This window comes from Coenobita brevimanus, chromosome 26 (assembly GCF_032717465.1).
Source record: "Coenobita brevimanus isolate Jiangsu-jjx chromosome 26, ASM3271746v2, whole genome shotgun sequence".
NCBI classification, from domain to species: domain Eukaryota; kingdom Metazoa; phylum Arthropoda; class Malacostraca; order Decapoda; family Coenobitidae; genus Coenobita; species Coenobita brevimanus.
The window spans coordinates 26,819,966-26,844,837 of record NC_136979.1 but is presented as its reverse complement, the minus strand read 5'-3'; the positions used below and the strand labels follow the sequence as shown (position 1 = coordinate 26,844,837).

General features: G+C 42.4%; 1 protein-coding gene across 1 annotated transcript in view; it reads left to right on the top strand.

The window, feature by feature from the left end:
• The window catches only part of LOC145393992 (teneurin-m-like), an 839,265-nt gene that overhangs the window by 387,846 nt on the left and 426,547 nt on the right, over positions 1-24,872 (top strand). Inside the window, exons 6-7 of the mRNA XM_080267963.1 lie at positions 1,231-1,517; positions 10,069-10,288. Of these exons, the coding sequence (XP_080124089.1) occupies positions 1,231-1,517; positions 10,069-10,288 (507 nt within the window). The remainder of the gene's footprint in view (positions 1-1,230; positions 1,518-10,068; positions 10,289-24,872) is intronic.

Here is a 24,872-nt window from a genome sequence, read left to right as displayed (position 1 = left end):
GGGAAGGGGTTAGAGACAGTCTCCTTAACCCCTTCAACATGTCTTTCTCTAATTTGAGAAAAATTGTCTGGAGAAAGCAAGAATGAAAATTTAAAAAAATGCGTCACCGGATCCAAGGTGTATATGAATGCTGGCATATACAGTACATTGCTTTCACACACACAGGTGCCAGACACTTGACAACAAAATTAGAACGAATATTTTAGTCAGAAAATGCGAAATTCATAGTGATTTCTAATAACAGTCACCTGCTTTGGGGATCTGTTTAAATTGCAAATATGTTAAAATCCATTGTTGCTGCTTGCCATGGAAATGCAACTAGTATTTCTTCCAATGTGTTACTTTTCTGTCAGGCATATGAGTTGTATCAGAGCTGATCATTGCTCTGCATTACTTTGTAATATCATCAGCTACACGACAACCAAAATTTCATCAACTACAACAAACTGTAACAAGAATTTCAAGAGCAAAGCATACTCGTTTGGGAATTATATGTCTAGAATATCTTTCGAGCAACCTGAAAAATCACAATGAAAGGGCAACCGTTGGGACGAGGTTAAGGCCACAAGTAGTTCCACACAAGAGTTCAAATTCTCTGGCAAATCCTCCAGGTCGCGCCGAATCTTTCCGGAGAACAAACACCTATTAAAACTTTGGCCGAGTTGTCAGACGCAAACATCAATCTAAAGCTGCGCTCCCTCAGCTTTCTTTTGGGACTACGGTGTCTGGCCTGCCCTCTGCTCCACACACCTACCTCTGAATATCGAGATTATTAAGATCTAGATCTTTATTATTTTGTCATTGATACAATCAGTGTCATTTTTTTTTTAAGCGCAGGACTCATGAACATTGCAGTAATTTCGAGTGCATCTTGTAACACCACTGCCTGTGAAATATATCATCAGTATTGTCACTGGACATTACAAGTTTTTTTTTCACTTGTAATTTAAGCAGGTTCTACCGCATAAATGCAGTTGGTGGTCTCTTGGTTAGGATGTCCCAATCGGAGTCACGACCCTACCAACATGAGTGGATTCGATTCACTGGAGGTGGTTGGGAGTTTTATGTAATGTCACGAAGGGACTAAAGTAGTTTAACCTCAGACCACTTCGCCTTGAAGTGGGTAGTGTGAGATTGGCTGTTAATGTTTCTGTTGTGTGGATAACTTAAGTTAAGCTGCTCGCAGCATGTAAAGTAATCATGTTCATGAGTCCCCTGGCCTTCCCACAGAGCACCAGAAGCGCCCCGATAAGACCATCCCTCCGGACGGCACCACATTCAAGATGATGGAACTGGGCCAGCAGCTGGAGGACGTCATCCCGCCTTACGGCTACTGGAACATGCAGTTTTACCAGTCTGAGTCCGCCTACGTCCGGTTCGAGGTGTCCATTCCACGTGGGTCGTCTATTGGAGTGTATGGACGAAGGAACGCGCTCCCCACACACACCTCCTACGACTTCCTGCAGGTCCTCAGCGGCTACAAAACAGGAACGGGCAGGTCTCCGAGGGCCTCCAAGGTAATTGTAAGCAACGTTCCATTTTTGTTGTTGTAAAGGTAGTTTTGGGTAGCGAGGCAGCCGCAGTGCAGAAAGTATTTATCATCATTCATTTTGGAAGTGAGACATATATTTGCATCTGCACTTTAGTAATGCTGTTTCTTCTTGGTTTAAATTTAGATTTAATTGTTAATTAGGAGCACTATTGTATGTATTACTGAAAGTGATACCCCCTCCCTCACATCATACAGTAATTTAAATCTCATCACTTAGCACCATGTTGTTAACCTAACTAAAAATAAGGAACAGTTATTGGTACCCAATCTCTAAAGACTGCCAGGTTCCCACAACATGAAAACAATACATTGTTTACAATTCGTCCACCTTAGCTTGGCGGAGATTTTCGTACATTTACAGCTATTTTATGTAGCTTCATGGCAGTATTAGACAATACTATGGTTGTACATCCATTCAGTGTTGCTTCGGGAGTAGCACAATATTCTGGTGTTCATCTCGTGTTACATCTCAGCATTCAAAGTATGGAGATAGCGATTTTAGGCCAAGCTGAAGTGGACAGAGTATAACTAAACTCTCACAACCACGTAGCACTGAACCGTTGCAGCACCTCACTTCTCTTCACCTTACCTCCACAACTGCACAACAGCTATTCTCTTGACGCCTTCACTAAGAAGACGGCTTTTTTTTCTTCTCATCCCCGGACGATTTTATTCAGATCTGAAGCGATGTATCTAATTAGAGAGGTTAGATGTAGCCCTTAGTAACACCTGCAATAAGAGAGGCCTTTTCTAAGCTGAATTAAATCATCTGGAAGTCAGCAAGCATAACCCGGTGATTTGCGTTATGTAATTCAAGGGTTAGGAACTTACGGTATATGAGCCAGTCTGTTTCTATAACTCAGCGGTATAACTATATATGTGTTTGGACAAGTATTACACAGACTTAACGCTGTCATGGTCAGGACAACTCTCGAATTCTATTCCTCCCAACGCCAGACTATTTTATTCAGCTAAGGGTGAATTATAGGAACCTGATGTGTTAATACTGACATCATTAACCCTCTCATGATCGGAACGACTCTAGTGTTCTATTCCTGCTTATTCCAGACGATTTTAATTAGCTGAGTATCCGAGGAGTCTAGGAATGCAAAATTCCTTCACATCCTCCTAAACCGCGAGCTCTTCTTTAAAATACTAGTAATTCTGCTGTTTCATCTCTTTTGGCTTGCCCCGGACGATTTTACTCAGCTTAACAAGGATCACTCAGGCCTAAATAATCAAAAGCAAAACTTCATTATTCCCTCAAGTCTGATGATTATGATCATATTCGAATTGAGTTATTTATCTCAGGAAGGACTCATCGCGGTGGAGTCGACACACATTCCACTAGTTCTTCCGTCTCACACCAACTCTTCCGCAACGTTTCGAAGGTTAAAAGAATAAGTTAACTCGCTAATTAAATAGTAAAAAGCTACTCAACTCCCGGCGACTCTTGCTCAAATACACAAACAGTTATGGTGCTGAGTTCCCGCGGTCTCTCATTTCCTTAAACCCACAAATAGTTCTGGTAACTCCCGCCAGCCCTTTCTTCAACACACAAATACCTGTACTCTTTCATTCTCACAAAGTCCGCCTTAACCCCGTCATCTTGAGGACGTAATGTATAATTCATTCCAGCTAAAACATCAGACAGTTTTACCAGGCTTAGGAAAGACGTTCCTGGGTTGGTGGGGTGAACTCGGTCAGCGCGAGGATTTATTTTGTTATATTCTAGTCAACACTAGACGATTTTATTCAACTTTGAAGAGACTTCTCCATGTAAAGGGGTCAGAATAGTTTCCATTAATGACAGCTGGCTGTAGGATTTCATTGACAATTCATTTCTGTAGTAAGATGAACAAAATTGTGTGAGGCAGTAAAAATAGAAAAGAAAGACGACACCGTACAGATAGTAGTTAAACACTGAAGTAGTTCAGCTATTTCGCTTTTGCAAAGTCTTTTATTTGCCTAAACATACAAACACCCCTGCTGTTCTAGTCCGACAAGCCCGTCCTTAAACGTATTTTGAGGTATGCGATCGCCTTCCACTATTTCTTTCTATCGCTTCAGCATACAAGTGGTTCTGTTATTAATTTCCAGCGAATTGTTGCCTCAGTATCTGAGTAGTTCAGCTTTTCAGTTCCTACAACTTATTAAACATACTTGTAGTTGAAGTGGTTCGTTCACGCTGGCTGTCCAGTAAACATACTGGACAGGCACGTCAGTTGTTCCGTTCCAGCGATTTCCCTCTATAACTAAACCAAGTGAAGTTATTTTTATTATGCTGTTAATTTCTTCAGCAGCCAGGTAGTTCAACTGGTGTTTTCCTACAGGCTCATAAACACTCAAATAGTGTAATTGTTCCGTTCTTTCTGTGACTGAAACACACAAGGAGTCCTGTCGTTCCTTTCTTCAACCTTCGAGTAATTCATCTATTCCTTTTGGCTCCGCAGCAGCCTTGAGAGCCCATTAATTGCACGATAGTATTGATCGGCAGACATAACTTACCTACAGTCCCGCCGCCACACCTGGGCTGCCTCTTCCCTCACTGACACAGGGGTTCACTAAAGGTTAAAGTTATGTTCAAGGAGGAGATTTGTGAATATATTGTGCTAATACGAAATTCGAGGATGAGGTTTGCAAAATGCTTAGGGATGATGTGATATTCAAGGATTAAGATTCACCCATAAAAACGAGATTAGCTAAATAACAAAATTATGTGATGTCCAAGACTGAAGTAATATAATGTAGTGTTCAGGATAAAGCAGGATAATGTAACTTATTGTATAGGCAAGGAATTTGTGATGTACCTTTAATATTGTAGTGGGAATCACATCATTGCCTGGGATATTGTAATGTTCAAGGATGCGATTCACGAAGGAATTTGGAAGAATGTAATGTTCAAGGATGGTGTTTACGAAAGAACGTGGGATAATGTATGTTCAGCGCTGAAATTCATGAAATAGCTTGGGAATGTGTTTGGGATGACATTCAGCATAAAAATAAGTGAATGAATGAATGAACAGATATACTGTATGAATAAATAAATAAGTATTAACGTTGGGGGTTGCGAGAGGCAGACCGAAAAAGATCTGGGACGAGGTCAAAGTGTGTATTCTCAGGGACAAGGGACTGAATAGGGCCGTGGCTAGAGATCGAGCACCACGGAGAGCCGCCATAAGGTGACCAACTACCAAGGCCGACGCATGCAAGCATGTTGGAGCCCTTATAAACGAAACGAAACGAAATAAGTAATGTAATGTTCAAGACTAAAAAAGACAGTGTTTTGTCCAGGAATGGGCGATAATTATCGTCTCGTTACTAAACTTGTTTTTGGTGGCCGAACAAGAATTATGGTGTGATTATGGACTCCCTCTCCTTGTCCTTCCTGCAAAATTAAACCTTAATTACGATAGGAAATTTACAAAAAAAAAAATGATTGTCCACCGGATTAACCTTTTCAGTACGTGGGTTTCTTTTGTATCTTATTCTTTATACTGCCAGACAATCGTTCATCTTAGGGGAAAGCCTTGTAATGATGGCGCTACAAACAACCTAACCCCTTCAGTGCGATGACTATTATATCGCAACTTCCACCAGGCAATTTTGTGTTAATTACCACCAGACGATTTCATTCTTTGGTAAGGCTCTATATGAAAGGGCTTAATCATCTTCACTAACCCCAGCAGTGCGAGTAGTCTATTTATTTTATTCTTACTGCAAAAAGGGGTAAGAAGTTAACAGTGTGACCCCGGATGCCGCTATATTAATCCCGTTAACCCGAGAACGTCATTCTTAAATACTGTGATGCTACACCCTGAAGATTTTATTAAGCTTTAGTGAAATACTTTATAGTAAGGGAGTTTAATGGGCACTGATTTTTACCCATTCACCGAGAGAAATTTCCCCAGAGTTGTACAGAAGCAGCTGGAGGTAGCAAAAATAAAATATAAAACGCCCTCGTCGTAAAGAAGTTAACTCCTTTATCCCCTGAACGTATATTGCCTTTTTGCCCTCCACCTGACAAAGTCAGAGGAGGGTATTGTTATCACTGGGGTCCGTCCATAGAGTTGGGTGGATGCGCTTAGAGATTTTCGTTTTCAGGAACAACTCTCAGAAAGTATTAACCATAGAATCATGAAATTTCACATTGTTATGTGTCTTTTAGTGAACTTGTGCCTTTTGATAGTTAGAATGCTGTGTCTTAAGTATTTTTTAAAATAAATAACAAATAATTTTTCTCAGATTTCAGCGCGACCTGAGCAAGTAATCTCAAGCCACAAATCACCTTAGAGGCATGAAATCTCACATAGTTATGTGTGTACCTTTTCATAGGTACAATGCTGCGTCTAAAGTTTTTTTTTTTATAATGAAAAAATAAAAAGAAATAGTTTTTCACAGATTTCAGTACGACCTGCTGTCTCTGTGTTATACAGAGACAGGGGGGAGGGGGATGGAGGCCGTTATGCGTTTGGTTAGCTGTGCAGGGAGTTTGGGGGTATGTAATTGGTCAGATGGAGGGTTGCAACAGTGTAACGTTGATGATGATGATGATGGTGGTGGTGGTAATGATGGTGGTGATGGTGATTGTGGTAATGATGATAGTGATGGTGGTGGCAGTGATAATGGTGGTGGTGTGGTGGTGGTGATGGTGATTGTGGTGATAGTGATGATGACGGTGTTTTTTTTTTTCTTTTTTTTTTTTTGACTTCCTGTCACACTTCTCTGTTCCATATTACTGACTTTATTATTATGTTTTAATGCCTGTGTTATACGGGGGGAGGGGGCGTTGTGCGCTTGGTTAGGTGTGCAGGGAGGTTGAGGAGGTATGTGCTTGGTCAAGTGGAGAGTTGCAACAGCGTAGCATTGCCTATGTTTTTTTTATTTCCAGACATTGTACTGAGCTTAGGAAAGTGTCATTGAAGTGATGGAATTAATGACGGCTCTGTCCAACCCCTCCTGTTCAGGATCCATTCTAACTTGAATAAAATCGTGTTGAGATAGCAAGAATAAAGGGAAAAAAAGACATCATAGGAATCCAGATGTTACGAGTGTTTGGTTTCTGAGTGGAGTGTTCAGAAAGGAGCCAAATGTCGAGGTATCAAAGAGAATCCCAGAGCGGTCGAGAGGAAAGCTTGCTGAAAATCCCTTAATCTATACACAGAAGTGGTAGAAAATAAATTGTTAAATAAAGTATACAGAAAACTCCTTGATGTATGTTCAAAAGTGGTAGAGAATAAATTGTTAGGTAAAACTTAATACCGGTGATATGAAAAGTAATAATAATGAACATACTGAAACTGTTAATAGGATCTAATACTATATAACAAATGTTAACAATAATAGTACTGTAGTAGTAGTCATAATGATAATAAAGGTAATAACAACAAAATGATAGTAAGGGTGATACTAATAAGTGACATAACAATTAACATTAAATACGAATACGTCACAAAGTTTCACCCCAACATCAGCCAACCTCCCCGCCTTGAATACCCTCCTGCATGTTAGCGAAGGTGGACGCATGTGTTGAGGCAAGATTAATTTGAGAGGGAATCCATTCAAGTTTCCCATAAGCAAGACTGATGAGGCCGCCAAAGATGAGACTCGCCGCTCTTACAAGGGAAGGGAAAAATGAGCCCAACTCCCTTTGGACGGGAGGCGGGACAAAAGTTGCAAGATGACGGTATTCCTGGGACGCTGTCAGACATTAGGCACACAGGCTGGCGCTGCCTTGGGTTTACATAGTGAACGGAGTGGGTGGGGGGAGGGAGGGTTAACGTGACAAGGTATACACAGGTACAGCGAGGGACAAAAGGCTGCCTTCTAGTCTGCTGCGTGTGCTTCATACTTAAGGCATGTCCGTCAGTGTCCTCCTTGACGCATCATATCAGAGAAAATAATGTATGGGGGGAGCGGCGTGCCAAACCTCTCTTGGCTTAGGAATATTAGCCATCAGAAGAAAGAGAATAGTAGAAAAGGGGAAACATTGGGCTAACTTTGGTTCCTGACTCTTCATATGCAGTACACACACACCTGGTGGCGATATTGGTAGGACTGAAATCTGAATTAAGTATTTCCTGGGTAAAATCTTTCCATAGTTGCTTTGCTGGTCTGCCGCTGTCAAACAAGCGTTTCTCAAGGCACGTCTTTGTTGGAGACCCCTGTAGTCTCGAAACTTGGCGGGATAAAGGTTAGTGGGTCTGTCCCTTTGTATCTCACTCCTCTCCCAGAAAAGGCCTGTTGTGTCAGAGATTTAAAAGAATAGAAAAAAATAATAATAGCAGCAATGATGATGATGATGACTATTATTATTACTATTATTATTTTTTTTTTTAATTATTATTTCTGGTTTTATAAATAAAATAAATAAAAACTAATCACTTCGTTTAGTCCCTCCGGTTAAGAAACTTCACATCAAGGACCTTTATGGCCTTAACTATTGACTGCAGTGGCGATAATATAATGTCATTATTATTATTCCATACACACTCACACGCATGATTGCTTTGTCAACCATCATTCTCAACGAGTTTAATTCATCAGTAACTTGCCCAGAACGCATCACACTTTATGCACCCGTCTGCAATTTTCCTGTAACTTTTGGACTTATCATTTCTTCATCCCTTCTCATTTTTCATTGCTCTTTACTCTTATAACGACTCACTTCTAATATTTTCTCACTTCAATTTTTGTTCTTGCTCCAGCGTCCTGTTGCCACGATTGAGCCATCAGTTCATCGTCCTTGTATTCATTTTGTACTCACTACATCGAACCATTCTCAAGTCTTTCTTTTAACCCCCTCTCACTCCTGCGTATTATCTTTACCCTCCTTTTTTCAAGTCAACATGGGTTCTTGCTTTATTCAATATTTTTACTTCTTGTGTAGCCTATTTGTCAGTATTCGTACGAGATATAAAATGAACTGGTAAATTAGTCTCTCCTTGTAATTAACTTCCTCATGCAGTACTCCGGCATTTTTAAGTCTGCTGCTTAAAGAAGGGACATGTTAATTTTGTATTTTTCCTTCTGTTGTTACTGACATCAAGATATGCTCATTATTAGCACTTTAAAATACCGTTATTTTAATTAACAGCCGAGTATAATTATGAAATATTTTGGCTGATATACACTGGATCGTATTAACCTTACAGATTTGCGGTGTTGTGCAGTTATTGACATTACAGATTTTACACTTTTGGTATGAACATCTTGAATGAAGTGGTTCGGCACAGGTGGCACCAGATGTTAACCGCTTTAATATTTCGTGTGCTCTTTCGTTGTTCGTCTCCAGTTTCTTGTAACTCATTTTTATTTAGTCTTCGTCTTCCTTTTTTAATCATGTCTTCTATTTTGAATTTCTCTGTGACTACCACACTGCACTGTGTATTTTACTTTTCGTAATTCAAGTAAACCCAACTGGCCCCTTCTTTCCGTGTTATGCAAACGTTTATCCTCTACAATGTTATGGATAGATAGATAGATAGATAGGAAGGTAAACGGGTAGGCAGGTAGATCACCTGTTCATCTAAATCTGTTCTAATAATAATTCATATTATCGCTTTCGTAGCCAGTCGTTATTGTTGTCGAAGATTGGTGGATCTCTTCCGCTATCGTTTCCTTAAAATTTGTGTCCTGTTTTTGTCTGTCCGCCGTCTCATATTAATAAAGTGTTGGTTAACCACGGAAAGCACCACCAACATTTGATTGGTCGACTTGAATAGTTCAGTGATTTTGCTTCTCAGAGATTACAGACATCGTATGGTATGAAAATCATATTCTGGAAATGATGAATGGTGCATTTTCACTTTAGTTCCTAAGTAGAAAGAAGGTGAATTTATGATGGTAATCTGATCTTCAGAATCCGTTGTTTTTTGTCCATCCGTCTGTGTACATTGCCATTATATATGAACCTACGCATTATCTCACTTTCATCCGATCATAAAGTGAGAGGAGAGCATATAAATGAGATAAAAGAAGTAAAGTGCAACTTTCAGACTCAGCTGTGATTTTCGATGCCATATACAATGAGATAAAAGAAGTTAAGTGCAACTTTCAGACTCGGCTGTGATTTTTTTTATGCCAGCCAGCACCTGAACACACTGAGTGGGTGCTCACCGCTGTCGTTTTATACACAGTTTATGCAGGTTTATTTTAATTTATATTGCTTATTGATTCACCTGCACAAATCTCTATACATGCATCTTGCCTGTCCTACCAAGCACACAGTATTGCATATCAGTCGCTCTCGTATCACATACCTATCAGTATAAACACACTATACAAACAACTACCTAGTCCTCAGCATCAACACGGACATACATCTCAGACACACTGTGCAAAGAACTACTCAGTCTTCAGTACCAACACCTCATATACATCTAAACTACTACTTGCAGTCTTTCTTCACTTACACACACAACATCCCACACCCTCACTGCTACCTCACCAGCACAGTGCATCACCTGACCGCCCCGGCTTTTCTGGCTGACCTGGCACCCTCCTTCCTCCCACAGGCACCGACGCAGCCACAGACACTGACCAAGTACCTGGAACAAGGACATTGGTTCCTGAGTCTGTACAACGATGACGGTGACCCCCAGGAAGTGACACTGAGCGGGGCTGTGTCTTCTGAGTACACGGAGGGCTGTCCCCGCGGCTGCTCTGGTAATGGTGACTGTATCCTTGGGTCCTGCCAGTGTCACCCGGGCTTCGCTGGACCAGACTGCACCCAGAGTGAGTACCCGACACGCCTCTCTCTGCTCTGATGTTTGTTCTAACCTGACAAAGATCCCCTAACCCCTTTCAGTTCAGTTGGTGATCAAGTGTAGTTATACCGATGAGTCGACATGGCTAGCAACCAGGCCACCGTCGAATTTCATGCAACTACGGCAACTGCGGCGGTAGTATTCAAGTTGTGTGAATGGACAAGTTCTGTCTGGTGAAAACAAGTGGACTATGATTATTGTTTGTAGTATCAGGAAATACTGCACACTTCTATTGATTTTAAGTGAAATTACCTGCTTCTTGCCAGGTAATTTCATGATACTGCGTTACCACAGAATGACTTGCACTAGATTCCTTCATGAAACATAGGAAACTCGGTGCTGTACTGTATATTATCGGGCAGTTAATGATGTATCTCTGTAGGAACTTCGTGTTATGACTGGGAGAATATATTGATCGTACGGGCTGTGTGTGGATTCTCTGCTCGACCATCAAGTTTGCTCGTTAAGACGTAGGAGCCAAACTTCAGACTTTTCTTCGCCCTTGAACAGAACTCAGAGGTATCGCGTATTTTTGTCAAGAGAGTATACAAATCCAGTGTCTGCAGTCGAACCGTACATGATTCACGTTTTCTCTTCAACCCGATGACGTGCTTTTTTATATTCTTGCTATCTCTGGATGATTCTGTTCAGCATGGGATAGACATTTAGATCTGGAGGGGTTAGATACAGTCCTAATGAACCTCCTCTGTCAAGGGACTGTAAACAGAATTGCACAGTGGTAGCACGAATTGAAAAATGTGTCATCAACCTGAAGGGTTAAACTATACATTATCCCTCTGATTGTGGTGTTGTCGTGGGAATGAAAAGGAAGACCAGTAAAGATTATGTTTCAGCCTTTAGATATAAGACATTGATGGAACATGAGTTACGCAGAATCCTTTTTTTTTTTTTTTTTACTTGTCCTTTTTCGAAATTTACAACCGTGAAAAGAAAACGAAAGTATCTCATTTCCGGTAGTCGATATGCTACAACATAACCTATCGAAAGCAATGACTGACGGATGAGCTTATTGATGAGGAAGACGGATTTAGCTCTCAAGTTATATTGCAGGTTTGTGGAGATGGGCCAATACTGCATTCGGTTTATTTTTCATGTGCGGTTGTTTTCGTTTGTGTGTGTGTGTGTGTGTGTGTGTGTGTGTGTGTGTGTGTGTGTGTGTGTGTGTGTGTGTGTGTGTGTGTGTGTGTGTGTGTGTGTGTGTGTGTGTGTGTGTGTGTGTCTGTGTGTCTGTGTCTGTGTGTCTGTATGTCTGTGTGTGTATTCGCGCGTATTCACCCGCATATGTTATGTATGTGTGTATTTGCGTTTGTGCTTTTTTGTGTGTGTATGTACTGTGCGTGTGCCTATGTGCGTATCTGCTCGTGTATTTGCGCTTGTACGTGTGTGTGCATGTGTGAGTATGCTTGTTATGTGTGCGACTGCGTGTGTGTGTCTGACCTCGCCCGCCCCGCCACAAATTGTCTTACTAACGTCCATAACGAAGCTATTATGCAAATTTCCTCTCGTTTGTTTGAATTGCGGCCAAATCGTCTGAGGGCTTGCTTGCGTCCTCTTATTTACTCCTGGCCGCCGCTGGAGGGGGACGAGGTGGAGCCGCACCCCTTGTATAATATGTCTGTGTCTTAGCCCCGTTAATCAGGCGACTCTGTGTTTATCTATTCTTGCAACCCCATTAATCAGGCGACGTTGTTTTTTATCTATTCTTGCAACCCTCAGACGATATAATATAGCTTACAGGAAACCTCTTGTGCTGTGCAAGGGTAAGAGAAGGCTGTGTCTATCCCCTTCATTTCGAAAAGTCTCTGAACTGAATAACATGATATGGAAGTAGCAAGAACACACCAGTAAAGCACGTCACAGAATGAAGGATTTTTTTTTTTTTTTTGTTTTTTTTTTGTTTTTTTTTTTTTTTTTTGTCACAGTACCGTGAATTTTTGCTTGTGGAATATTTTTACCCGTATCTGGAAGTGTTTATGGGAAGATGGAACAGTTTTGGCCCGACCTCAAAAGACTTAAATCAGTCTGGAACTGTTCTATCTTCCTGACATGCCACATTTACCCGTGTGTGTGTGTGTGTGTGTGTGTGTGTGTGTGTGTGTGTGTGTGTGTGTGTGTGTGTGTGTGTGTGTGTGTGTGTGTGTTAAAATTACGGCAGTTCAAATCACCTGCTCAACATTTTCAGCCCAGGGACCCTTTTTTTCTGTCCCCTGACGATTTTTTTCACTTAGGAAACACCTGTAGTATTCAAGGGGACAAAGAAGGCAATATCTCACCCGTCCAGTCGAAAAAGCCTGTCCTAATCTGACTAGTCCCTTAGAGATAACCAAAAATAAAGCGATGATATTCGTCCTCTGATTCATGTGGGTTTAGTATTTCTGTCCATTTTCATGAATATTTACCCATTTTTATCTCCCTTGGTCTACTGTGATGTATATTTAGACATCCTTTCCACTCTTGGTTCACTTTGACGTATATTTAGCCGTCTTTTTTCGCACATCGTCCAGACTGATGTGTTTATTCAGCCACATTTGTAGCCTTTGGTCTACTTTCACGTGTAAAATCGCATGCTGGCTATTATAATGTATATTCTGCCATCTTTTTCTCCTTTGGCTCTCCCTTTCGTCAAGAAGAGGGGGTGGGGAGGCCAAGACAAGGAGGGGAGGGTAAGGCGTGGGAGGGAGGGTCTGAAAGAGGGGGTAGGGTCAAAACGAGGGGAGGAGGAGAGGCACGATAAGGAGGACAGGTGAAAGGAAGACGGGTGACTAGAGGTAGGGGAAGAACATGGGTGGAGGGAGGGGAAGTCAGAGAAGAGAATGGATGGCGAGATAGAACAAGTAGTGACAGGGGCAAAGAATACCCGGAGAGATAGAGAAAGAAAATACAAGGAAACTATATTTTGTTGGGAGTGGAAAGCGAAGACAGAAAGAGTGGGTAGAGAACTAACTGGTGAGGAATCAGAGAGAGAGAGAGAGAGAGAATAATCAAAAGAAATAGGAAGGGGAGAAAAATGACAGGAATACCGAAACATAGAAGAGATAAAAACATGCAAGTTGGAGCCTTTATAAACCATACGAAGCCAAAGTAATAAGGAAAACGACAGAGGTAAAAGCACTGAAAAATAAAGAAGTCGAAGAAAACAGAGGAATATGAAAAAAAAAAAAAAAAAAGGAAGAGGTAAACACGGGAGAAAATAATAAGGTATTATGAAATTAATAAAAACAGGTGAGATTTATCTAAAGAAACATGTAAGAGGGAAAAACACTACTAAACAAGACACCATGGATAAACACAAGAAAAATTAACAAAGAAAAAGATAGTGGTAAAAATATGAGAGATTTAACATGAGAAAGTGAGAGTACAAAAAAAGGAGTACATATGAAGGATTGCACAGATCATGGAAAAAGGGGGGGAAACGATGGGAAAGAGAAGAGCACCAGGGAAGTGAGAACTGAGGAGGATGAAAATAAAAGAAAAATAAACACCATGGAGGGGGCAAATTCGAAACACAAAGCACAAAATGGGCAAAGAAACATAACGCAGAACAATGAACAAAAAGCACACAACACGTGGAAGAAAAAAAAAACACGGAAAAGGAAGATCGAAAGATAGAGATTAACCTCTTCATTCCGAGAACACAAATCTTTCTTGTTACTACTAGATTTGATTCAGCTCTGGGGAAACGTCTTGCCGTAAAGAGATTAATGTGCTGTACCTAACCCTTCTAGCTTAAAACTTAACCCAATATGAATAAAATCTTCCAGATATAACAAGAAAAAAGTAATCGGATTGAAGAGGTTGAAGAACGAGACGTTTGAAGTGGAGAAACATAAGGAGGGACAAAGGAACATGACGAGGAGGAAAAGTTCGTGTGGGAGACAATGATGAGAACGCCGCGAGAGGGGAAAGGAAAGGACGAGAAAGAGAGAGGGACATAATATGAAAGAAGGAAGAGCGATCATAACAAGGAAGGAGGGAATAAAAAAGATCAGGAGGGAGAAAAGAGAGCAAGAGGGAAAATGAAAGACCTTAGCAGTGGGAAGGATGGAACATGAAAGAGAAGGCCACAAGGAGAAATGAAAAATGGAAGAGGAAGCCACCAGGGAAGGGACAAAATATGAAGAGATCATTCAGATTTGGAGAGAGCGAGGGAAAGGAGGAAATAAGAAGAGACGATCGAGAGAGAGAGAGAGAGAGAGAGAGAGAGAGAGAGGAAAGAACAAGGAGAAGGAGAGAATATGAGAGAAGAAAAGACACAGGGAGGTAGGTCATGAGAGACGAGAAAACAAGGTGAGGGATAAAAAAACAGGGGAGCAGGAAACGTGGGAGAGATTATGGAGGAAAAAGGGAGAGATTCACAAGAGAGGAGAGGACAAGGAAAAAGATGGAGAGAATACGGGAGGGGGGAAAATACATGTAAGAGGTCATAAACAGGAGGAAAAAAATACGGCGATGATGTTGATGATGACGATGATGGAGGAGACGTAAGTTAACATAATGGAGAGAGCTGGAGAAAATACGGGAGAAGAGAAATGATGGAAGAGAACATTATGGAGAAGAATATGAATACGAAAGAACTTCATGGGGGAAAAAAGAGAAGGAAAAGGAACACGAGAGAACTCCATGCAGGAAAAAAGAAAGCGAGAAAAGCTTCGCGGAAGAAAAAGAACAGACAGTACTGGCAAACATGATGAGAGAGGAGGAAAAACCCGGTGGCGGAACACAAGCCCTAGGGTGGTTCGAGGGTGGTGGTCGTCAACGGGAAAGTCCTGCCACAAAATTCCACCTAAGTAAGTTTGGTTGGGATCGAGTTGCTCCCCAGGAGGCGAGGCGGCGTGGCGGTGGCGTGCTGGGGGGTCGCTTGGTTTTTGTTGACCATGCTTATTATTCCCACGCAAAGTGGACCGAGGGCGGAAGAAGATGGCTAAATATACATCACAGTGCATCAAGAAAACCAGGATGAATAAAGGTGACTGTATACTTTTACTCTAACTTGGCCCAAAACTGCCATCTCTCCATCTTGAATGCTGAAATGTAACACTACACTGACACTAGAATATGATGCAAGTCGTAAAGAAGTTCTATGGAAATCATGCAGAGCCGTAGTATATATGATTTTGTTCTGCCACTGAAATGCGTGATATGAGCTGCAGCATGTGCGGAAATTTAGGTAAAATTAAGGTGGAAAAAGTATAAATATACGTCAAGGTGAATCAAAAAGATTAATAAGATGGTTGAAGATGCACTATAACAGACAGCACGCGATTTTATACATCAAAGTAGATCAGAGACTACAAATTTTACTGTGGCTGAATATACTGTATAAACATCAGCCTGGACGAAGTGCGAAAAAAGATGGCTAAATATACATCAAAATGGACCGGGGGTGAAAAAGGATGTCAACGTGGACCAAGGGAGGTAAAAACAGACATATATTCATGAAAATAGACACCTTCCCCCTTTTGTTTAATCTTCCCCCGTCTTCTTAAACTCCACCAATCTTGTTGAACCTTTCCCCTCTTCTTGAACCTCCCCCTCTTCGTGAACCTCCCCCCCCACTCCTTGAACCTCCCCCTCTTCTTGACCTCCCGCCTCTTCTTGAACCTTCCCTTTCTTCTTGAACCTCCCTCCCTCTTCTTGAACCTCCCCCCCTCTTCTTGAACCTCCCCCTCTTCCTGAACCTCCCACCTCTTCTTGAGCCTCCCCCCTCTTCTTGAACATCTCCGTCTTCTTAAACTTCCCCCCTCTTCTTGACCCTCTCTCTCTCTTCTTGACGCTCTTTATCTCTTCTTGACCCTCTCCCCCTCTACATGACCTCCACCCCTCTTCTTGACCCTCTACCCCACTTCATCAACCTTCTTCCTTCTCCTTGAACCTGCCCTCTCTTCTTGAACCTCCCCTCTTCTTCTTGAATCTCCCCCCCTCTCCTTGAATCTCCCCCCTTTTCTTGACCCTCTTCCCTTCCTCTTGATCCTCTCCCCTTTTTCTTGACTCTCCCCTTTTTCTTGACTCCCCCCTCTTCTTGACTCACCCCTCCCTTTTTCCACCATCTCCTCTTCTCTTCCCTCCCCCTTCCTCTGTCCTCTTCCCTTCTTTTCCCTCCCTTCTCGCCCTCCCCTTCTCTTCTCGCCCCCCTCCCCCTCCGCTCTCGGCCCTCCTTCGTAGTCTCGGCTTTCTCCCTCTTCGCGACCTTCTCCCCTCCAGTTCTCGTCCTCCTCGTCCTCTTTTCGATCCTTTCCCCTCTTCGCGTCCCTCCCCCCTTCTCGTCCCTCTCCCTCTTCTCGTCCCTCCCCCCCTTCTCGTCCCTCCCCCCCTTCTCGTCCCTTCTCCCTTTTTATAATCTCATTCTTATTTTCCCTAAGCCAGTTCATCTCGATCCTTTCTCTACCCCACCATCGCCTCCCCTCCCCCAAACGTCAAACCGACAAAGCCAGTATCTTTTTGATCTGCCCCATTCTCTTTACTTTGTTTTTCTTCCCTCCCTCCTCTTATCTAATCCACTCTGTCTTCACCCATCTCAGCCCACCCCGCCCCGTCCCGACCCACCCTTCCCACCCTGCCCTGCACCATCCAAGCCCCCACCACCTCATCTGCTCCCACCCCCAACCTCCCACATCCCATCTCACTCTCCCGGTATTTTGCTTCCGTCATGGCCTGTCTTCCTTGCCCTATCCTTGCATTGTCTTTCTCACATGGCCCATTCCTGCCCGCCTCGCCTCATTCGGTGTCGTCGTAACATTTTCTTCCTTCCTTTAACCCCTTGCCCATGCACCCCACCACTCGCCACCCCACTCCAACACTCACTTAACCTCCTCACTCCACCACCCACTCCACCCCCCCACCCCACCACTCCACCCCCCACCCCACCACCTACGCCACCACCCCACCCCCACTCCATCACTCCACCTGTCCACTCTGCTATCACACCACCCCATCCCCCACTCCACCACCCATCCCAACACCCACTCCATCACCCCACCCCACCATTCACTCCACTACCCCACACCACCCCACCCCAACACCCACTCCACCACCCCACCCCACCCCACCATCCACTCCACCATCCACTCCACCACCCCACCCCAACACCCACTCCACCACCTACCCTAAATTCCACCCTACCACTCGGCCGGACTGACAGCGGGCCACCCGGTTTCATTTTCCTCACCGCGGGGGAGGTCGTGGCCGGCTGAAAGCTGGATCGGTCGTCTCCGGCAGGTGAGGGGCGGCGGGCGCACCTGGCGAGTGTTTCTGGTCACTATTCCTCTTTCCCCACTCCCCGGGCCCTGGCGGTGAGAGGCCAGAGAGCTGGGTCTTGTACCAAGCAGGATTTACAAAGAATACTTTCATTTTCTTGCGCAGATACGTATTTAGCTTCATGCACATCAGCTGAAACAAAACGAACAGCTGGGAAGGTGGATGTTTTAAGTACGGCAAGGTAGCCAGTATTAAAACGGGTAAAAATTATGAACAATGAGATTTATGTATTTTGGGAGAGATTGTTCAGTGGCAAGATGTGTAGGAAAGACATATGAGATCACTTGACCGGCGCGGGTTCATCTTTTATATACTTTTGGTTGTCCGGTTTTATGTGCATATTATAACACAAGGCAGAGGTCACGGAGGGTGTCCCATCCTGAGCTGAATGACACACAATAGGGACGTCTGGATGCAGCGGCCTTTGGGCGAGACTTCGCGCCGTATAGGAAGTGCTCAGTGAGAGAGGCAGGGAAGTTGGGAGGGACATTATCATTAGGCGTCGTCCTTTGGTAGTTGTTAATTGGTTGGCTGGGGGCGGACGGTGTGTTACCACAAGGGTTATTAATGTATTTGTATCGCGACCAGTGCTTCAGGGTGGACTGTGATGTGAAAACTAGATTACGACGACTGTGGATACAAAAGCAGTGAAAATTTCATGTCAGTCAACTGCACAATGTTGATTAATTTATTCATCAAGTTTTTCTTTAAAAATCTGTTAAATTACTGTAAATGCGAAGTAATTCACTGAACGAAATTATTGCAGAAACTGTGAGGCGAAGATAACTAAAACGAGCCGGAAACTACTGACATTTCTTGGCCCGTCCTTGTGGAAAAAGACCAGATTACCTCGAGCCAGTTTTCACAACCTTGACTCGAGGGACACAAAGTTCCTTTCAAAAGTTATATATTTTTATCTTGGCTTATATTTATTACTAACAAAAACAGCCAAAATTGTAAAAGTTGTGACTGGTGGCGTGTGTGGTGGAGACTGATGACTTGTATTGTTATGAGGGGTCCTGTCGACGCTCCAATCAAGAGGCTCAATATTATCACTTACATCCACATTCCCCGACACCAACCGCACTTTTCCCCTCCGCCACATTCAGTCCCTGGATTAACCACGTCACTACAATGGCGTGTTTCGTACGTCAGTCTAGCTGCTAAAAACAGAATTTGGAGGAGTGTAGGGGTGATACCGTTTAGTCCAAGATTTAATGACTGTCCTATCCCTCCAGCACGAACAGTGTATCCTAAGGTGAATAGAATCGTCTGAAGATGACAAAGGATGACTCACTCAACTATGTCAGTATCGGATCGAGGGGATTAATAACCAGGGACAATACCAGTTCTGGTCGTCAGAGGCGGGTGGTTGGGTCGCGTTGTGGCTCCAACAGCCGGCTAGGGAGGTTTTCTGGCTCATGCTGGTGAGAAGCTGCACCTCACTGATATTCACTTATTATTGCATGAGAACCACATCAGCAAGACACATTCATAGACTGAGCCGCGCAGGCTATAATTTAACGTATACACAAAAACTAAGTAGTTTTATCTTCTCACTTAAAAGATAAAACAGGCTGCCTTGTATAAATGACTCTACAGAATTAATTCAGCAATCTGTCTTTTATAAATCTTACTATTAATGAGACAGCTTACTTCTTGGTGTGATAATTATGACATATTAAGTATCAGATATTGCTCTTAGTAGCCGTGCATATGTAATATTCTTTCTTTTGAGAGTCTGCGATTCCTGAGCCGCGCAGTGAGTACCACAACATATTGGTTGGTTCTGTCATGTTGCTTAAGATTTGCAAACCGATGGAATTTCTGAGGCTAATGTTGTATGCCTGTTGGGCTGTCACATGGTTGATATTATTGCCTGCCTTGTGTGACACTCTGCAACTTTCAAACTCTGACCATAAGTGCATTAGTTTCTCCTAATTAACCAGGATTATCTAGACCATCAGTAGCGATATAGTCCAGTCTGTGAGGCACATTAACCCGTATCGTCACCCACTGAAGAGGCTTTCCAGCACTTCTTTCTAGGGCCCATCACTTTGTTACCAGTTGATATCTGTTTGTGTCACGTTGTTATTCTCGTCTGTGACATTTGTATAAACTGTGCCAGTATGAAAAATTTATAGATAATCTACAGAGGAATATGTAGGTGTAATGCGCAAAATAGACTAGTGGGGAAGAGGTGGGAGGGAGCCTCCGTAACCGACAAGAATACTGAGCATACTGAGTGTTCCATTGTCTCACACGGCCTGGCTGGGTAGCATGGTATGGATGGAACGTCACCCGCAGACTGGTGTTGAGCGAGGCTAATGAGTCGTATAGACTGCCTTTAAAAAGAAGATCCTCGTCTGCTGTGACTACCCAGTGGTAGTTGCGGTGTAAACTTGGATATTATTATGTATTTACATCTTTGTAGTTGTAATGAGGTGGTTACTTTTATGCAGTCCATAAGTTCATTATGTGTTTTTACATGTGATTCACGCAAGTTATCAATTGATTTATTGATTGATAGAACACATGACGCAAGTTTTCATGACATTAGCATTAATAACTACTAAAATATCTGAAAAGCGCATAGGAAATCGAAAATTGTATAGATTGTAGAATCTATAAGAACAAACTTGACAACTCAAGCACAAAGGAGGCTTAGCATTAACTCCACGGGGGTGACGCAGTAAGTAGCAGAGGAAGGCAGCCACAGAGAGAGAGAGAGAGAGAGAGAGAAGGGAGGGGGGAGGAAGGGAGAGAAATGAGCCTTAGGGAGCCACATCGTAGGGGCCAGATTTTCGCCTTATGACGCAGTCTTAGTGTTTTAGAAGTACGGGCCCAGAGTCGTCGGCGCAAGTACAGCAGGTTTTTTAATTCTTCCAGTTACTTCGACTTTAATATGGTACTTGGCAAACTTCCACCGTGTCTCCCTCCCCTGTAGGATCGAATACGAGTATCTCCGTCATGGTTGAGACCCCTAGTGTTTAATCCCAGTCACTGTCAGACGATTTAAATCGGTTGAGTGAGTCATAGGGGCCTGAGAGTTGACACTGGTACCATTAACCCTATCATGTCGAGATAACTGCAGTATTTTATTCCAGATAACGCCGAACATTTTACTCCTCAGCGTGAGTTTTAGGAGCCTAAGAGTGTTGTTATCATTTGTTTGGCTTGTCACAGTCAGCTTCTTGCACCCGAGCCTGCCATGAATCAGTGAGCAGCCTTGATTCGGCTTATATTCCGCGGCGGGGACGTGGAAATATGCGTGCCCAGAGTAATGATGTCGCAGCGATGTGCTGCACCTGGCTGATGGAGTGTTGCTGCCGTCTGGTGCTGTGTAGATAGTGGATGTGGGTGTAGTGTGGCGTGGTGTGGTGTGGTGTGCAGTTAACGTGATGGAGGCGATACTGATGGCGTAGCTGCGGTGTGATGTGGTGTGGTGTGCAGATGATGATGTGGTGGCAGTGGCTTGGTGGAAGTGTCTGATGGAGTGTCGCTTCATTGTGGTGCTGTGGTGTGACCATGTGATGAAGTTGGCTTACGGAGTGTCGCTGGTGTGTGGCTGAGGTGGTGTGGTGCTTTAGTGATGACTCAGCCTGTGGCTGCAACTGCGCAGTGAAGCTTTTATTCTTGTATATTATATACGCCAGGGGGTTAAGTGAATAGAAGGGCCAGTCGGGGTGAAATGTAAATGCTGTGCTCAGCTCTGATACAGGCCGGAAGCTTTTCAATCATGCAGTATTACTAGAGGTGTGGATCAGTCACATACATTTTAATATTCTGAACTCCGATAGCTTTGTCCATGACCCTCAGATCTCGCTGGTGATAACATGGGAGTAATTGTTATCGTTTGGTTTACGCAAGAAACATTAAATATTGATTTTATCAGAAATTCTGATAAATACAAGAAGTAATTATGACTTGACTACGTTTTTTAAACTTGTTTCCACAGTTATGCTTACAGAAGCAGACCACAGAAGAGACCAAAGTTTGTGGTCCAGAAAGTTATAAACCATCCTTACCTATCCTAATATTGTAAATACCTCACACTGAGCCAAACCGTGGTAGGCCTTGGCGGACAAATGGATTATGAGAACAAATAGAAATACACAGGTTTCTCTTATGCGCTGTGTACTGCTAGTAGGAATGGGAAAATGATTCATGAAGAAAAGAAGAAGTTGAAATTTTACGGCGCCTCAGAAGTTGAGTGAACCGTCACCACGAAATTAGACTGCTTTGGTTGAGACTGATACTCTACCAGTTTTGTTTTCCAGTCTTGTAGCCTCATTACGCCACTACGATGACGTAATAGTTTATTTTGTCCAAGTGTCATTCGTAATGTATTTTGTTCAAGGTGCATTTTCAGTTTGTTATTCAGCTTAGGACAGATGTCCCGTATTGAAGGCATTAATGAAGGCTCATGTAACTCTTCCAGTTCGAGAAGCCTCTCATAAGCTAAAGAAAATAGTTTGATTGTAGTAGGAAAAAAAGGAAATAAATAATGTTATGGGGCATCAAGGGGTTAAGTGTAATAATTGGGAATGCAGGAGGTCTGCTTGTAAGTACTGTAGGTAAGCAAGTTGGTATGTATGTATGTAGGTGTCGTGTTGGTTCTTGGATAGTGATTTATATTGAGAAGTATCACTTGACTCTTCTCGCCATCATATGCTTAATTAACTACTTATTGCAAGACTGATGGATAATTTTGTTGGTAGGCAAACTATTATTAATATGTAACATGTAATTAGGAAAGTAGATCTGTAATTGAGATAAATAGGAGGTTGGGTGTTTGCAAGTAGGTAGGTAGGTAGGCAAGTAGGTAGCTAGGTAGGTAGGCAATCAAGTAGGTAGGTAGGTGTGGTGTGGGTTCTTGGAAAGTGTTTTATATCGAGAATCACTCGTATCTTGGCGTCCTCTCGTCCTCCTGTACTTAATTAACTACTCGCAGGAAGAGCCTGTTCGTTAATTATAGGTACTACGTGGGTGCCGCCAAGCGTAGATGTTGTCAGATCTTATGTTACTTGTTTTGATCACAGGCAGTAGCATTTTGAATATGGCGGTGTTGATATGTGTCATGATAACAAATTCTGTGTATATTCTTTAGACTTTGACTTGACGTAAAATAGTCATCTCTTCATGTTGAATGCTGAATTGTAACAATATAATAACCCAAGAATATGATACTGAGTACGAAAAGATTAAAGATGAGGAACAGTAGAATCGTCATTTTCTGTCCCTGAGCTACGTAAAATTAGATGCTGAAGGACGAATATCTGTACCAAGCTAAGATGAAAGAACTGCAATAACCGCAGTCGTTAGAACAGATATGGCATTACCAGCCGAAATAAAGTAATGTATTGGTGGTCAAAAATAGTTAAACTTTTTTGGTAGGCGGAACAAAGAGTAAAAATTTCTAACTTACGGTAGTGATAGAGATCGTCTGTGTATGTTATGCTGCTGTGTTGTGATTTCCTCATCCCTCCACTAGATGGGAGTAGGGTCGGGATGGTGATGATTCATGTAAAATTTTTGGATACTGGAAATGTACGGCAGAAATTAAAGAATAATGTTTAACGAGCCTTTATGGAAATACCTACGGTATGCCCTGTGGAGATGCGAACACAATGCATTCATAGTAATAGGAATATGAAGACAGTTAGCTGTTCCAACTTCAAATGCTGCATTAACCAAGTGATGTAATAATGTTAAGTCATTACATTTAGTATTTCATAGACGAGGAACTGTTTTATGCAACGCTTATAAGTAGGTTGGTAAAAAAAAATTCGTGGAAGTAACGCTAGATATTATTCTTATGGTATTCAGCCAGAATTCGTTTTTTATTTTTTATTCTTCCCACCACATAAATGTTTTATTTAGCTTTGGGGAGACCTTTCATGGTGTAGTTAATGGGCATTGTTTCCAACCCCATTACTGCGAGACTACCCCAAAGTTAGGTATAATCGTCTGGAGGTTGTAAAAATAAAGCATAAATTATGCCATACTTACACAACCTGACCCACACCACATTGCCTTGACAGTCTATGATTTTAGGGAAAAATTTTGCGTAATCTAACCAAATATTGCATAACCATTATTGAGGGACGTATTTACACACACACACACACACACACACACACACACACACACACACACCTGGTCTACTTAAATCGGGAAATAGAAGATACTTATGAGTATATCAAGTCACACATGACAATCATAAATTACAATATTAAGTTACCCACGAATATGTGTTTATACTTTCTTTAATGAAAAAAAAAAATGTAATTCCACTCCGTATATGAGCATTGGCTGCCCTTTCCCCCAACTCTCCCACCCCTACCCCCACCCCTTGACAGTTCCCGGATGCGACACTAATTATACTGACTGAGTGGAGACTTCATTACTGGAATTATGTTCACTTTTGTATTCAACATGACATTTTTGCCTTTATATATATATATATATATATATATATATATATATATATATATATATATATTAGTCAATATATATGTATATATATATATATATATATATATATATATATATATATATATATATATATATTAGTCACCAGACACCCAGTAGTTGTCTAATGAAGCTGAGTCCTGTTTCGTCAGTGTGCGCGAAATTCGCTACCCTGTATCTTTACTATCTCTGACGGAACAGTCGGTAATTTCATCAGAAATTTAATGAAGTTCACAAGTTTGTTATTATTTTCAGTCCAAGCGACTGTACTGAGGTAGACTGGCTACACAAATATAGACAGTACTTACAATTAGGAACCATGCCTGGAAAAAGCTATATTCACAGTTCTCGTAATTGGCAAACGCTAATTGGAGATGGACGAGCCGATAATACGTGTTAGCCTGACGTTTTCTCCAATATTTGCTTAATTAGAAGAGTTGATCAATACGGGCGGGGGTGACATCGCGGCCTGACTGTGGTCTGATCCAGCAGGGAGTTGTGTAAATACCCTCACCACACACACACACACACACACACACACACACACACACACACACACACACACACACACACACACACACACACACACACACACACACACACACACACACACACACACACACACACACACACACACACACACACACACGCACGCACGCACGCACGCGCGCGCGCGGGGATTACATTTATATTTTTCTTTTCATTTTCCACCCAGAGGTTTTATAAGGAGAGAACTCTGAAACCCGTACCGAAGTATTTTGAAACGGACTCTTTAATTCAGCGTCAAGGAAACCCTCTTGGAG